The following is a 16979-nucleotide window of genomic DNA, read 5'->3' on the forward strand; positions in this document are numbered from 1 at the left end:
AGGAAAGGAAACTAGTATTGATCTAAATGGTAGTATCTGATGACTCACTTGCGGTCGCCGAAGCGGCGGAGGTGCCTCCTCTCGAGCAGCTTGCCGTGCCTCCACACCAGTATGGTGAAGTTGCGGGGGCGTGGCGGTGGCCGCAGCGACGGGTCCACGAACAACAGCCGGCCCAGCTCTGACATCTGGCCGATCTGAACACACACCACACGGAGCGCTCTAAACTTTGTTCCTTTAGCAGTTTGCAACGTAGCTACACTGTCAGACACATACAAATACCACATATCTGCTTATTTTTAAATACATAATTTCAGTATACTCGTATAACTTTCTATTGTACTTGTACAGCGTTGGTCGTAAGTACATTCAGGCTTTCAGAAAGCGAAAACTACATACACCCAGAAGAAAACACCCATCAGTGGATAGAGCTACTACCACCAGCCAGGTTAGGTGAGATCGCTAATGCACTGCTGCTGCTTCCTGGACTCCTATAGGCGCACCGGCCCCGATTCGAATCCGCCTGGCGGATTAACGACGAGGGCCGGTGTGCCGGCCAGCCTCGATGTGGTTTTTAGACCGTTTTCCACACACCCAGACGTGAATACTGGGCTGGTCCCCACGTTCCACCTTCGTTACACGACTCGCAGACATTTGAAACACATTCCCACTCTCTTGAATTACACTAGACGCAGATAGCTGGGGTACACTAATTCCGTCCCGGGGGGTTTGGGGTGGCGGCAAGAACGGCAACCGGCCACCGCTCAATCGTTAACCATCCCAATCCGTCTTTAAAACCTGCCGACACTCGCAAAGCGGGACGACGGCAGTAGTGAAAGAAGAAGAAGTGGATAGAGTTACTTCCCAAGTGTTTGACTCACATTACATGTAATGAATAAGGGCACTTGTGACGAGGCAAAACTTCAATTTGCTAGTCACAGTCTTGCCATACAAGACCCAGCACCTCACAGCTTAGATCAACGACATCATTATTTATCTTTTCTTGCAACTTTTCCAAATGATTTGGCAGTGGAGGCAGGCATACTCGATCTTTGACATAATATCCTAAGAGGAAATCACGTGGAGTTAATTCCAGTGAAAGGAGGGGAGTGGGAGGCATAGAAGAAAAGGAGAGTCATGACTCATGATGGGAAGCACGTCAGACCCAACGCTGAGGAAGTTCGGCACTGGGGTAATCATGAATGTCTGAAAGAAACAGTGGTGGAGCACTGTCTTGTTGCAAAATGAAGTGTCAACTGTCTTGCTGTAATTTCGGCATAAGCCAGTGGTGCAACATGACCAGATACACAAAATCAGTCGCAGTTTCCTCCGCAAAGAAAAATGGTACACAAACTTTTGAAGGAGACATGGGACAAAAGATCTTAACTTCTGATGAAGCACAAACGCGTTCCGCAATCTCGTGCGGATGTTCAGTGAAATAAACACGCACATTAGGACGATTCACTTTTCCACACGCACGAAACGTGGCTTTTTCATTAAAAAACCGTCGTTCTCCAGTAGCCACTACAACTCACTGCAAACGTTGGAACGGAGTTCATTATCTCGAGTAGCTAGAACACGTAACAAGTGCAACTGGTACAGTTTTACACGCAGGCCAAGGGTTCATGAGACTGTGTAACCTCCCCCTCACTTATCGACCTTAATGACAGTGAAAAATTAAACCGCGTGTACCTAATGGAAATTTGGGAAAAAGCAATCGTCACCGAAGTTAATCTGTCGGTAAAGAGGGAGGAAAGGGTTACATCTAAATGTAAGGAAAAATGCAAATGAAACTGGTGGAAATTAATTTTGAAAAGGGGTAAAGTTAATGAAGAAAGTAAATGTGCGGCCGTTACGTTAACAGTTAACTAGCGGTAATTAGATATTTGAGATTTGGGGGAAATTACGGTCGCCAGTCTTAAGGACAATTACTATAGTAACTGAAAAAGAAAGGTAATTACACATGTAATTAGCACTAGAAGCGTGGCAACTGAAGGTTGACACGTGTAGTGTGAAAACTGAAAGTTTGTCAGAAGTAATAACTTTCGCTGCACTCTGACTTAATTTAGCAAAAGAATTAATAAAACCGGAAAACTGAAAGTTAATTTAGTGACTGAAATTAATAAGAAGCTTTCTTTCTTAAGCACATCGAAATTCAGTAAAATACGGTTAGTCTTGGACTACCTCAACAATCATTTCAAAAGCTACTTGAATCTACGCAATTTAGAAATAAGAGATTTAGCTTTGAACTTGAATTAAATGATTCTGAACAATTAACAATAGTAAGATTTAGTACGTACCAAGCTGAGATGCAGTCACAGGTAAGCTAAAATATGGTAACTAAACTCACACTCTTAATTTGTGCTTGCGTAACCTAAATATTGTAGCCAGCTATGAATACTTAAACTGAACTTTGAAATTAAATCAGTGAAATGGAATGATTGTACTTTAATGCTGGCATCTGAATTTCAACGACACTCGGGTTGATTTCGGAAAAGGAAGGGACCCTGCTTGGTAATGCAATTGGGACAATGAACAACAAAGGTTCATGCTAAGTTGCTGTAATTTTGCGAGGCAAATGGAACAATTTGAAAAGCTGAGGTCTGCCATACAGTTATAGAACTTTACGTGCTTCCAGTCTTCCTTGTTGGTTGATTGAAGGTTTGAAGCCGTCGATCGAGGAGGTGGCGACAGTCACTCATTGTCGGCCGTCGCTGTTGCAGAAGCTGGATGTTGGCGCGCCTTCTTCTCAACACGGTCACCAGACGAAACGGGCTCTTGATGTGCGCCAGCTAATGCTTCCCGTCCGCGACACCATGTCAGAAACTACTATCGCAAGTCGAGCGCAATTACATGCTGCCAAACCCCGAAAGCGCGGCAACTCGCGGGAGCTACACACAACACACCTGCTCCACTCGCTACTCCAGCCAGACTCCCTCTGCCCGCGCTCCACGCGGCAGAGTTAACACTACCAAAGATCCTACACACTTTGATTTTTCACACGACCCATCGATGTAATCGTTCGATAGCAGTTTTCCCTAGGCAAGACCCAGCGTAAAAATACAAATAATATTTACGAAACAAACCAATTATACATTGACATAAGTGCATAAATATATATATACAAACAGTAAAACAATTACAATATATAAAGAGACAGAAATGTCATATCTTGAGGTAACATAACAAGGAAAAAAAATAATAGTACAATAGATGGAAATAGGAGGATATGCATTTCCGGCGTTACACGTGCCCCACATTGTCTGAGGATGTTCGTGTAACGTAAACAGACTCAGAAAATGTCCCAAAAAAGAAACAGCGGAAATGCATATGCTCAAAACATCAACAAAATTTAGCATTCGTCTAATTAACCATAAATCAATTTTTAGACCATAATAATTGAGTGGAGACACTCCTAATCTTATTCCACTCTGTCATCTTGCACAAAATAAAACAGGTTGACAACATATTAAAATTCATAGAAAATATAGAAAATGATTTAGCTACTCCAAAATCATTAAAATTCGTAACACTATGAGAAATGGAATACTATTTGCAAAATTAATTAGAGTGCATGGTCATAAAAACAGGTAGATCAAAATACGCAAATAAATAATTAAATAGACTACACATTTTATATAACCTTTTCGTAATTAATATTCTCGTCACGAGAATCTATTTAACGCTAAACAAGAAAATAATGTACAGCAGATAGACAAAAACATAAATACTAACAGCAGAATTCTTTCACATCAGCTGTCCGGGAAGAAAAACTATTCCGCCTTTCGTACTCGCAAGTACAAAGAATGCCGAGAGCGGCACAAGAGCCGACAGCGGCACAAGAGCCGACAGCGACTCCGCCTCGCCAGTATTGTTGCACCCGCCTGTGCGGCACGCTTGATCTCACTCGCCCTTGTAACGGCATTTCCAGAACGTCCGTTTCACTGAATTCTTTCGGAAAAACTCACTACCGAGTAATCTCAAGGAGTCCATAAACACTATCACAGTGGATAACTCAACACTGTCCATCATCACACGCATGTACTAGCCTGAAACTTAAAACAGCGTCTAAGTACATCGGCAATGACTAGTAAATCACATATTTATGAAATCTTACAGCTATTTACAAAATCATATTTACATTCCTTAATCTACTGTGACTCAGCTGAAAACTTAAACTAGCAGCTTGGGTTTTTCAGTTGATTAGATCATGATTAAATTCATTAAAATTAAATTGATTAATCAAAATTAATTACTTATTAATTACAACTTCTTTAATGACCTTGGTCAGTCAAAAACATGGCAATCTAGCAAATCGTTAAATCTTACACTCTATTTTACGTGCTGTATAAATTACCCATTGTGTGGTATTAATCGATCCTAGGTCGGTACAATTTCAAGTCTACATTGTTCCGTATACCTAATAGTTTTCCAGAGCTTGGATACTCTAAGCAATAAGCATTTGTGTGAGGTATATCAATCACTTTATATGGTCCATTACAAACAAACTTAAATTTAGAGATTTCATTGTCTATCTCGCTCGATTTCTCATGAGCTTTTACAAGTACTAAGTCTCCGATTGCAAACTTAGCAAAACGCGCTTTAGCGTCATGACGACGTATGCGAGCATCGGCTTTTAGCTTCATTACTTCTCGCAAACGATCTTTTTTCACACCAATACTAATGTCAATCCGTGGAGGGAATTTGATTATCTCTTCCAAGTCACTTTCTACACTTTTGTCAATGCCGAGGTTCTTCACATTACAGTAGTTCAGATTCATACCTACGTCAATACCATCCGGCCAGTTAACAATGTGTATAGGCTGGTATTGCCTATGCACACCGTCTCCTGCCTCGTCAAAACTAACTACTATTGTTTTATCTTGGGACGTACATGTCAAAGTTTTGCTTTCGCAATTAATCACTGCGCGGTACTTTAATAGCCAATCTAACCCGATAATTACTTCCGTAGTTAAGTCTGGCACGACGACAAACTCTTGTTCAAATCGTGCCCCACATATCTCGAAGTTGACAAAAATCTGTTTTGTGACCGGTTTACTGGCCTTCCCAGTAGCACCGATAATTTTCACTCCTGTTACTGGCATAACTACGATGCCAGGTCTGTCTTTCAGTAACTCAAATATTTTCCCAGATACAGCACTCAATTCTGCACCGGTGTCAATCAACACGTTTAGTTGTAGGTCGTGCGTATTAACAGACACTACTATCTGTCTACACTTGTCCTCGACTGTTTATTTTCCCACAGTAAATCCTCGTCTATATCCAGGTCATTCCAGAAAAAACCATCCGGCTTTGATCCTAAATTCGGCTTATCTGGCGGCTTTTTCAGCCTCTGTTCACATACAGTTTTAATTTCAACACGTCTGTCCTGAGGCTTAGTCTGTAGCTTCGCCTCCAATACCGAAACCTTTTCCTGTAACTCGTCAACTAGTGAGCGTTGCTTTGCTATCAATTCACTAATTGTCACCTTCGTTGATTCCTCTTTAGTCAGACTGATCTCATCTGCCAATCTACCTGGAGAAATATGCCCAGTAGTATCTGCAATTACTTCCTCTAGATCTGCGCAACCCACACTGCTATCATCTGACCGTATAATGTCAGCTCTAACCTCATACACGCTGTAATCTATGTGCTTTTCTACCAGTTGTGTCCGGCTATCACTAAAATTTTCGTAATCTTTCTCCTTAATACTCTCGCAATGTTTAAACTGGAGGTTTGCGTCGGATGGGTCGGCTACTTCTACCACTACGACTTTCGGTAAGGTCTGCCGGTTAGGGCCAGAACTTTCCGTTAGTACTTCAACATCCAACTCTTGTGGGACGAGACACGACGAATCTTGCTCGTGCTCCCCATTAACATCAACTATTTCTAGTTAAGTCTGCCGGTTAGGGCCAGAACTTTCTATCATTTCACAAACATTATCTTCCTGCGGGACGAGACGCGGAAAATCCTGCACGCGCTCCCCATAAACACTTCCCCCATACAGGCCCTTATAATCTCTTAGTTCGTCGCACAAGCGACCGAACTGCCTTAACCAGACCTCATCCCTCTCTGCATCCCCTCGCTCGATGACGGACGTTTTATCCGACATCTGATATTCTCTCAACACTTGCGAATCATTCTTAAACTCAATCTCCAGTTCCGCTGTGGGTGATACAGCTGCCACTTTATAATCGATTTCTGGAACACTACTTAAATTGTTCTCACTGACAGTGAATGTATTTTCTACTGCCGTGTCTACAGCTGATCTACTACTTGTGGGCGCACTCCTTTCTCTTAACACTGGCACACTCTCCCGCCGTTGATTATTCCATACGGAATTTTCATAACGACGACACCTGAGTTTCCTCCTGTTATTGGGCCGCCAAAATTTCTCCACACCCGGTCGGCCCCTCACCGGCGCGGCTAATGGTTTTCCTGTCTCGTCCCAGCAGATACGCTCCTCGGATGCTGCTGAGGCAGCTGATCACACCCTCTGGCGTTATTACTATTCTGTGAAGCCCGTATCACGTTAGTATGGTACTGGTTTCCGTCATTCCTGTTATTATTTGCATTGTACCGATTGTTATTACGGTCCGAACCATTATTGTTATTGCTGCCATGGTTGCGGTATGCGTTATTCCCATGGTTATCGTTGTTGTGGTTGCTGTGGTACCCGTTGTTGTTACCACGGCCTCTACCACTGTCGCGATTATTGCGCCAATTGTCCTCGTCCTCCACTCTTTGCACGAAATCATTTATTGTCCTGTAATTGCTTCCTACGTAGCGTTTTGTATCATCTGGAAGCTTTTTGTAGAGTTCCCAGACTATTTCGGATTCCGTGCGGGGATCACGCAAGTATTCCAACTTGCGGATCCAGCCCTCACAAAACTCCTTCATCGAACCGCGCGAATTCGCATCGAAAGGCCTCGATACGACAAATTCGCGCCAGACACTTTGCTGTTTTTGCTCTGACCAGTATTCAGCCAGAAACAAATTTTTAAATTCGTCAAAAGTCAGGTTCGTAATGTTGAGGTTTAAGCCCCAACGCTTGGCATCACCAGCCAACACATCAATAATCGCATTAATTTTTCTCTCATCAGTCCATGATCTGGGTAAAACTCTTTCATAATTCTTAATGAAATCCGTCGCGTGTATACCACCTTTTTTCAAGGGGTCGAACCGCTCCTCTTTCGTCAACAATTCCGAACTATGTGCATAGATTGGCACATAGCTCTGTTTTTCGTCAAGTTTCTTTTCTAATTCCGACACTCTCGTAATTACTTGGCAAGTGGTTGTCGCAAGCGTTTCTACTTCCCTTTTTTTCTCTTCGCAGGTATTAGCCTGCTTCGTCACTTTGGTATCTACTTTGGATACTAAAGCCTTTAAAGTTTCCACCTTCTTTTGATCCTCTTTTTTCACTAATTGAATTTGTTCCGTCACCTTATTCTCGATGATCGGAGCAACTGATTCTCCTACACTTTTCTCGATTCTGCTAATTTCGGAATTAAAACGAGTATTAATGCTCGCAATTTCCGCCTGAACGCCTATCATTTCCTGTTTAAGATTACCGATTTCGGTATTAATTACGACAATATCTTCTTTGATTTTATCAACTTTTGTGTTAACAACTCCAACATTGTTGATAACAACGTTAATAGCTTTGTTCTGATTGTCTAGCATCCGTTCAAATTTTTCAGACTGAGCTTCTTGCTTGGCAGCCCGAGCTTCTTGCCTGGCAGCCTGAGCTTCTTGTTTGGCAGCCTGAGCTTCTTGCTTGGCAGCCTGAGCTTCTTGCTTGGCCGATTGACTCTTGATTTCGTTAATCAAAACATTCAATAAATCAGTTAAACTCCCGGAAACTACCGGTTTTACTTCCGTAGCGGCTTCCTCTTTAATTGCCACCCCCCCCCCCCCTCCCCGTATTCGTCATCAAGAGATTCAGATTTGATTTTCACTTCCGATTCCGAAACATTTTCTAAAGTTTGGAATTCCATTTCTGCTCTTTGTTGCGTTTCGGCGGTCGCGTCTTTCATGCTAGCCGGCTGCCCCTGAACAATGGGTACAGCGGTGCGCGTTTCCCACTGTTCGACCGATTGTTCCGTATCCAAGTCTACCAAATTTTGGCAATTGTTGCCTTCACTCATTTTAATAATTTTCAATATAAATAACAAATCTCAAATCTAATTAGGATTCCTGACACTAATATTCTCGCGACGTATCGACCATTTCGTAACCAGTACTTTGTTACGAGATTTGCAACATACAAAATTCGTGTCCAGAACAACCTCAGATCCGAAGATTGTCCTGTCACCAGGTCGCCACGTGTAACCTCCCCCTCACTTATCGACCTTAATGACAGTGAAAAATTAAACTGCGTGTACCTAATGGAAATTTGGGAAAAAGCAATCGTCACCGAAGTTAATCTGTCGGTAAAGAGGGAGGAAAGGGTTACATCTAAATGAAAGGAAAAATGCAAATGAAACTGGTGGAAATTAATTTTGAAAAGGGGTAAAGTTAATGAAGAAAGGAAATGTGCGGCCGTTACGTTAACAATTAACTGGCGGTAATTAGATATTTGAGATTTGGGGGAAATTACGGTCGCCAGTCTTAAGGACAATTACTATAGTAACTGAAAAAGAAAGGTAATTACACATGTAATTAGCACTAGAAGCGTGGCAACTGAAGGTTGACATGTGTAGTGTGAAAACTGAAAGTTTGTCAGAAGTAGTAACTTTCGCTGCACTCTGACTTAATTTAGCAAAAGAATTAATAAAACCGGAAAATTGAAAGTTAATTTAGTGACTGAAATTAATAAGAAGCTTTCTTTCTTAAGCACATCGAAATTCAGTAAAATACGGTTAGTCTTGGACTACCTCAACAATCATTTCAAAAGCTACTTGAATCTACGCAATTTAGAAATAAGAGATTTAGCTTTGAACTTGAATTAAATGATTCTGAACAATTAACAATAGTAAGATTTAGTACGTACCAAGCTGAGATGCAGTCACAGGTAAGCTAAAATACGGTAACTAAACTCGCACTCTTAATTTGTGCTTGCGTAATCTAAATATTGTAGCCAGCTATGAATACTTAAACTGAACTTTGAAATTAAATCAGTGAAATGGAATGATTATACTTTAATGCTGGCATCTGAATTTCAACGACACTCGGGTTGATTTCGGAAAAGGAAGGGACCCTGCTTGGTAATGCAATTGGGACAATGAACAACAAAGGTTCATGCTAAGTTGCTGTAATTTTGCGAGGCAAATGGAACAATTTGAAAAGCTGAGGTCTGCCATACAGTTATAGAACTTTACGTGCTTCCAGTCTTCCTTGTTGGTTGATTGAAGGTTTGAAGCCGTCGATCGAGGAGGTGGCGACAGTCACTCATTGTCGGCCGTCGCTGTTGCAGAAGCTGGATGTTGGCGCGCCTTCTTCTCAACACGGTCACCAGACGAAACGGGCTCTTGATGTGCGCCAGCTAATGCTTCCCGTCCGCGACACCATGTCAGAAACTATTATCGCAAGTCGAGCGCAATTACATGCTGCCAAACCCCGAAAGCGCGGCAACTCGCGGGAGCTACACACAACACACCTGCTCCACTCGCTACTCCAGCCAGACTCCCTCTGCCCGCGCTCCACGCGGCAGAGTTAGCACTACCAAAGATCCTACACACTTTGATTCTTCACACGACCCATCGATGTAATCGTTCGATAGCAGTTTTCCCTAGGCAAGACCCAGCGTAAAAATACAAATAATATTTACGAAACAAACCAAGTATACATCGACATAAGTGCATAAATATATATATACAAACAGTAAAACAATTACAATATATAAAGAGACAGAAATGTCATATCTTGAGGTAACAAAACAAGGAAAAAAATAATAGCACAATAGATGGAAATAGGAGGATATGCATTTCCGGCGTTACAACTGCTTGCAATGACTGCACCCGGAAATACAGTATGTAGGTCAGATTGGGCGCTGTTTTAACATACGGTTTAAAGAAAAACTAAACCTTGCCGGCCCTAAATCAGCTAGCTCAGCTCATCTGAACGAAACTGGTCATTCTATATCGAATGTTAAGAAAAATTTCCTTATTATGTTTAAGGAAACAAAAGGAAATGCTTTAAATGTTTTGGTAGAAATACATATCACGAAGATATTAAAGCGAGCCCCAGGTTCAACTCTGAATAATCAGATTGAACTGAGACACTATTCAATTTGAATTGTCACCAGTAGCGATTAGGATGATTTTAAGATCAATTTAGCAACCGTTTAATACCCTAATACTACTCCATTGGTAATTTTAGAATATTGAAGTACTGATGATTATTTTTCATTAATACCTACAATAAACTATGGATTTTTAAAGTTATGTAATATGGTTCGCAGTCTTCGGTTGTTTTCCTAGTTATGATTTCCTCCTTGCAGCGCTCGTATGTTTAGTTTGGTTGCCTCTTAGCCAACGAGGCCTTCCGCCTTCCAGTGTATTGGTAGCCTCCACGGGCTGCTTGCAGCACTTCATCCGGTTGTCACAACGACGAAATTACGCACATTCCGAGGGATTTTGAGTTATACTTCATTGGCTTTATGCAGTTGGTGTTCCCCGGATCTTACAATATACCCCACGTGGTGTTATACGGTAAGCTATTTTTCAGATTTCTTCCATTCACGACGTTTTGGCTCCGTACTGGATTATTATTATTGGGATAATATTTCCCGTGTACTTATAGCACTCTGTCTAGAAGTAAGTTCTTTTTAGAAATTCTCAACGTTTTGGCTCCGTACTGCAATATTATTTTTGGGGTAATATTTACTATAAGTACTTTCCCTAGACGTTAGTTATTTTTAGGCATTTTATACCTCGCACAGTAATTATTAGTTTTCCTCCCTCTTTTGTCTAGGCCTGACGCATTCAGTAGTCATGCTTTGTACATTTTTACACGGATTTTTTGGGTGCACTCAATTTTATTACAACCCACCACTGTGGCTTGACTTTTTACGCTGGATAACTTCCCGAATGCTGTGACTCCGTAGTAGTCCATCTATATTATGGAAATATAACCATTGCGAGTACTTGTCGTTGTTTCTTGTTGAGTGTCAACACTATAGTTTTGTATTTCTACCATTTCAAAAATGTCACACAGTGATTTGTATTTTTGACAGATAAACCTGAAGACGTGTCTATACTGACATGAAACCGGCAGTTGCGAATAAAGCACCTTCATACAGACATTCGGCTTTTGGAAATTCATCATTCTTGACTTTTTATTTGTAATTTTTATGACAATTGGAACGGTTATTGAGGGCTCAGTGTTGTTATTGTTATTCATAATATGTCTGAGCTGCGGTTGCCCTCCCCATAAGGTTGCCCGCATGTGACGTCGATTTCTTCGGGCTCCAGACAAATTATTCCTGCACACGCCCTGTTCCCTGGCTATGCTTTCTGCATCTACGACATGGTGATTCTTACAAATTTAAATTTCGAGAGATGTTCTATCTACTGATATATGCAGTCTTTGCGCAATATTCCAGGTATTTGTATGAATTATTCTTTTTTTGTGACTAAGACAGCGTAAAGATCCAAAACACGTATCACCGAGATTGTATGATTTCTAGGATTTGTGATCTTGCCCTGAGTAAGTAGTACTTTCGTAAATATATGAATATGCTCATGTACCACAACATTAGGGAAACCCAGTTAATATGTCGCGCTAAGGTTGGTGGCCACGCTTAGAGGCACTTCAAAATAAGCAGTACTCGAGGTCGAACGTACTAACGAGGAGAATACGGCAAGTGCCATAACCAGATTTCTTAGAAACTTCGCTCAGAGGAAGAGGAGTCAAAATAACCGAACACGTGTTTCAGTTATTCATCGATACTCGACCGTTTCCGAGAAAAGTACCATCAAAGTTTTTAAGTTAGTTTATATTCTGTTTAAGGAGTAAACAGTTCCACCAAAGCAATGGAATAGTTGCCAACGTCGTGGCTTCACACATTTGCGCCCCGTGTTCGGAACCCTATCATTTATTTTATTTTTCATTTATCCACCCATGTCCGTAGAAGATTACTAAACGAATTGTTTTCGGTGGAATACCTACAGTGTATTTTGAATCAGTCATTTGCAAGCGCCAGTTTTTGGAAAAATGATCCGTTATGCGTGGTTTCTCACGAAATCATTGTTAACGCGCCAAATCTTCAGCAATGATAACGACGTGTCTATTCTGAGTGAGATTCATACGAAGAAATGTCACTGTGGCATACGTGCCTACATCAGATGGTCGAGATGTTCGGAATTTCTATGTTTCTAACGTTACTACGATCGGTATCATACAAGGGAATGCACAAAATCTTTCTGAAGAATAAACGTAAGAATAAAATATAAGAACTAATGTAAGAATTGATATAAGAATGAAATATAAAAACACGAGAATTTTAAAAAAAATTGTAACCCTTGGAAATACCACGCACACTGTCAGAAGTGATGGTCAATATTCAAGGATATGACAGGAATGGTCATTCGAAACAAAAAAGTCGGGTAAACACGTGTTCTAAAACGCGTACCGTAAGAGCTATGAGCAATTATTGATCTCCGACACTGTGAAACAAATCTCTTCTACTGCCAGCTCTTTGCTTTCCATATTTTGGGAAGTGGTAGTATGGACCAAAAAACAACAAAAATGTCCAGTAAACATGTGCTCTAAAATGCATACCTTAAAAGTTATGAACACTTGTTCATTAGAAGAGTTGTGTTTCAAAGTAGCGAAGATAAACAAGTGCTCATAGCTCTTAAGGCATGCATGTTAGAGCACATATTTACTGGATAGTTTTTCTTGTTTTGGTCCATACTACCATATCTCAAAATAAGGAAAGCAAAGAGCTTGCAGTAGAAGAGATTTGTTTCACACTGTCGAAGATCAAGAACTGCTTATAGCTCTTAAGGTATGCGTTTTGGAGTCCAAGTTCATTTGACCTTTTTGTTTCTAATAATATTTCCTGTCATATCCCTGAATATTGAGCATCACTTATGAAACACCTTCTATATGATAAATGTATGACACTTACTGTGAAACCTAGTTGTAGTTTTACAGTTACTATAACGTCTTTGTGTCTCCTAACTTGATAAGAAACGTTCGTGTAATAACCTTCTGCGGACGTGGGTAGATAAATGAAAACAACAAAAATAAAACAAATAAAAACAATAATTGGATGTCGAGCACGGGTGGCAAGAAATGAAAAACCGCGACACTAGTCACTGTGCCACCATTTCAGCTGAGATTATCAGTCTATAAAACTTTGACTGTCGTTTTCTCAGAAATAGTCGAGTATATACGGATAAATCGAGACACGTATTCGCTTATTTTGACTCCTCTTGCACTAAGCAAAGTTTCTGAGAAATCAAGTTATGCCACTTGCCGTTATCTTCGTAAGTCAGTTGTCGTGTGCGAAGCAAGAAGCGGCAGTTCAGTAGCCGTATTTGTAGTAATCCCGCTGCTGACATCTGACTATGATCCCTGACGAGCGAATGGTCAGCAGTTCACATTTCTGGTATGACGATCGTGTAAGCAATGTCTATACTGTTCAACGTTACGCAATTGGTCAGAGCATTTACGAACTAAACGTGTTTGTTCCAGATCGCTGCAGCCATACGCATGAACGTTCTATTTATTTAGCCAAAATTTGTAACAGATTAGTGATCAGGTTTATTTAGTTGCCTTAACTTTAAAATAGAATTTTAAAGTTGCCACAAATGTTTGTTTGTATTCAACACTGCTGTAATTCCTGTATTTGTCCGTCATTTCATGAGTTGCTACAGTCAAAAGGAAAGAAGTAATTATTCCCGAAGAGACAAAGTTGAAGATACTGCTACTTGACAACACTGACATTTGAACATTATCATGAAGTCATATCATTCCGCATAGCTGCTATCTGTTTAAGACGTATAATGCCTTCTGAGATACTTTATTCTTCTGAATTACTTGAAGTTTGCTTTCAAATACTAAGATTACCCTTGTTTAAGAGCGTGTATGTGTCAAATCTTTGCAAGTTGTTCACAATGTATCTTGCAGTACCTCTGCTTGTTAAAAGTCTTAACGTATTATTTGTTCCAGAAAAAGAGGCAGTACTATCGTCTCAAGAAATATGTACACTTCGAAAATGCAAATGATCAAATAGTATTGTGAAGAGGTAGGACTTTCAAGTTGAATATCTTAGGGTTGGCACTAACTTCTCTCCCAGCACATGTGAGCTGCACAAGAAGCGTGAAAAAGAGAAGTACTTAGGAAACGTTCAAAAATTCATTGTGTTATATATCTTGGGAATAAGAGTGTTTTCATTAATGTGAAGTAGTTTCGATAAGCTACGGATCACATCGATACCTTGTGATTGGAAACATGATAAGTAATGTAATGTTAGTTTCAGTCATGTAGGCCTACTGAAAATAAGTAATGTGTTAGTGCCATATTTAGTAACAAAACACATAAAAAGATATATCCAAACATTGCTTTACGAAATGTAGTAGTTGATACCTCAAGTATCAAATGTGGCCAAGTCGCTGAAGGCATATTTTTCAATATGGACGAAAAACCTCTTAGAGGCACAAAAATGATGGTCACAAACGTTTTTATTTAATAGTTACATCCTTAATGGTTTAATGTTGTTTCTAATGTTTTGTGAAATCTATTAGTAATTCGAAAGGAACCCCAACTTTTTGTTAATTTAATTTCTGACTTGACTGTTTTTGCTGCAAATTTCTAAAATTATATTCTTTTTCATAAAACTGTACTATTTTTAATCTCAAAAAGTTGTGAATAAAGCAATTAAATGAAAATAGTGACTTTGTAATTACTTTTCTTTATAGCATCAACAAAGGAATTTCAATACAAATTGGGGAATAACATATCAGAAAGAACATCAGAAAACTGAGGAAAATCGAAGTAGTATATTTCTGACCAAAAGTTTGTAATTCACTTAGATCTTAAAATACGATAAAAAGGAAAAATTTGCAAATAATCAAGAAGATTATTAGAATCACTGTTATGATGGACACTGCTCACCCATAGTGAGTAATATTGTTGTTATCATTGTTCAATTTGTTCTCATTTAGATTACAGTATGAGGGATTCCACGTGAACCATTGACTTAAACTTCAGAGACTGTGACGGAAATCTCACACCAGTGTAAGCTGTTTTACAAACTAATATTACTGTAAAACTGCAGTGACTGAACATCTTCCCATACTGGGCCAAAGTGTTTCCACATGAGACTTTTTTATGTCTTTTGTTTTAGAGACTGGAAGCGTAATGGGTTTCATCACTGTGTGATCGCGATAAGAAGCCCGCCAATACGGAAGTTAGTGGAAAAGACTGGTGTTGCCAACGTACAAATGAAATATTGTGACTTAACGAATATACAATACAACGAATTATTTTTCCTTTTATGTGCATAGACTGAAGCGGCGAATGAAGATTTGTACCAAGGCTGGGAATCGCAGCCAGGTCTTCTGCTTACTATGCAGGTGCGATAGCCATTAAGCCACCTTGGCACAGCAGTTCACATTACTGTACGGACTACCCTGGCACACCTCCCTCCTCCGTCCAAATTCACGCTGCCGCCCCAGTCTACTTTAAATTCCCCCTTACACACGAACCAAATTGCGAAGGCTCTCCATCTTCTGGATTGGGGGGGGGGGGGGGGGTGGTCCAGCCTGAAACCCAGATGCAGGTACTTGTACAAATATAATGACATAATTTCAGAGACTTTACTGGCCTCAAACAGATATAATTTTATGTATATCGTTCGCGTATAAGGTGGAATTTAAAGTAGACTGGGGCGGCCGTGAGAAGTTGGATTGAGGAGGGAGGCCTGCCAGGGTAATCCGTACAGTTGTGTGAACCGATGTGCCAAGGTGGCTCAGTGGCAGTTAGCTATCAGCGACGAAGCGGTAAGGATGTATGCTTAGCGTTCAGCCGGTGTGCTGGCGTACGCGAGTTTGTTTACTTTCCACGAGCGCGAGTCTCGTACTAGAAGTTCATGGAAGTAACATGACGAACTCCTATAGGAAGGTTACGCTCTAGGCCGAATATCCACGGCCGCGAGCATTTGAAGTATAAAACTTCTTGCGTGATGAACTAAATCTAGATCCACAGGATATCACTGGTATTCTCTTTTCGATCACGACCAGTATCGTAAATGATTAACGAAGAAGCGTGCACGAAGATTATTTCTGATGTTGCCCTCAAACTGCAGTTTAGGCACTCAGATGGACATATCGGCGCTTTTACTGTTGAACTTGCATGCCTGGGCGCGAGAAACCTCCGGATTTCCCAGCTACCTTTTGAGAACCCGCCGATTCCGTTATCTCCACTCTTAAGCCGTACAGGACTGTCATTAACCACATGGCTGTAGTGGCAGACATTTATAACGTATCCTGTACTCAGAGGAGTAAGACGGGTCAGAACGAAGCATGTTCCTTCATACCTAAACATTGCCGGTTGTCGCACAATTATCGTCTACGATGGACAACTGTGCTCATGCTCAGGATACGGACAGGACTGTCATGTTCGATCTGATTGTTTGCAGTGGCAGATCACCTACATTCTATCGGGCAGAGAGGTTCAGTTTCCTCCTTCGATCCTACCAATTACGTATGAACAAGTGACGGCACCTACGATGCCTGGCGGTGTTGATCGGGACAGGTTATCACTGCAGACAGACCGACACGTTATTGACGGGGCACATACCGCCCGCGCACTGCAGAGGGAGATGCCAGATAACCCCGAATGGCAACTGCCGCCGCAGAATGAGCGGATGGATACTGATCCACGAGTCGTGTCATCACAGCCTTTGGTCTCGGAAGGTCCAGAGAAGTCGGATCTACACTCACATTCTAACATGGAGATGTACGTCCGGAAGCAGCGTTTACCTCGCAAGCACTAGAAACGCCGACAGACGCCGTCTGACGACTGTCTCT

General features: G+C 41.0%; 1 protein-coding gene across 2 annotated transcripts in view; it reads right to left on the minus strand.

Annotated features, from left to right (window-relative positions):
• Positions 1-16979, minus strand: part of LOC126455621 (alpha-(1,3)-fucosyltransferase 7-like) — a 367040-nt gene that overhangs the window by 49007 nt on the left and 301054 nt on the right. For both annotated transcript variants that reach the window (XM_050091385.1, XM_050091383.1), the window contains exon 3: positions 49-194. In XM_050091385.1, the coding sequence (XP_049947342.1) occupies positions 49-194 (146 nt within the window). The remainder of the gene's footprint in view (positions 1-48; positions 195-16979) is intronic.

Source organism: Schistocerca serialis, chromosome 2 (genome assembly GCF_023864345.2).
Source record: "Schistocerca serialis cubense isolate TAMUIC-IGC-003099 chromosome 2, iqSchSeri2.2, whole genome shotgun sequence".
NCBI lineage: Eukaryota > Metazoa > Arthropoda > Insecta > Orthoptera > Acrididae > Schistocerca > Schistocerca serialis.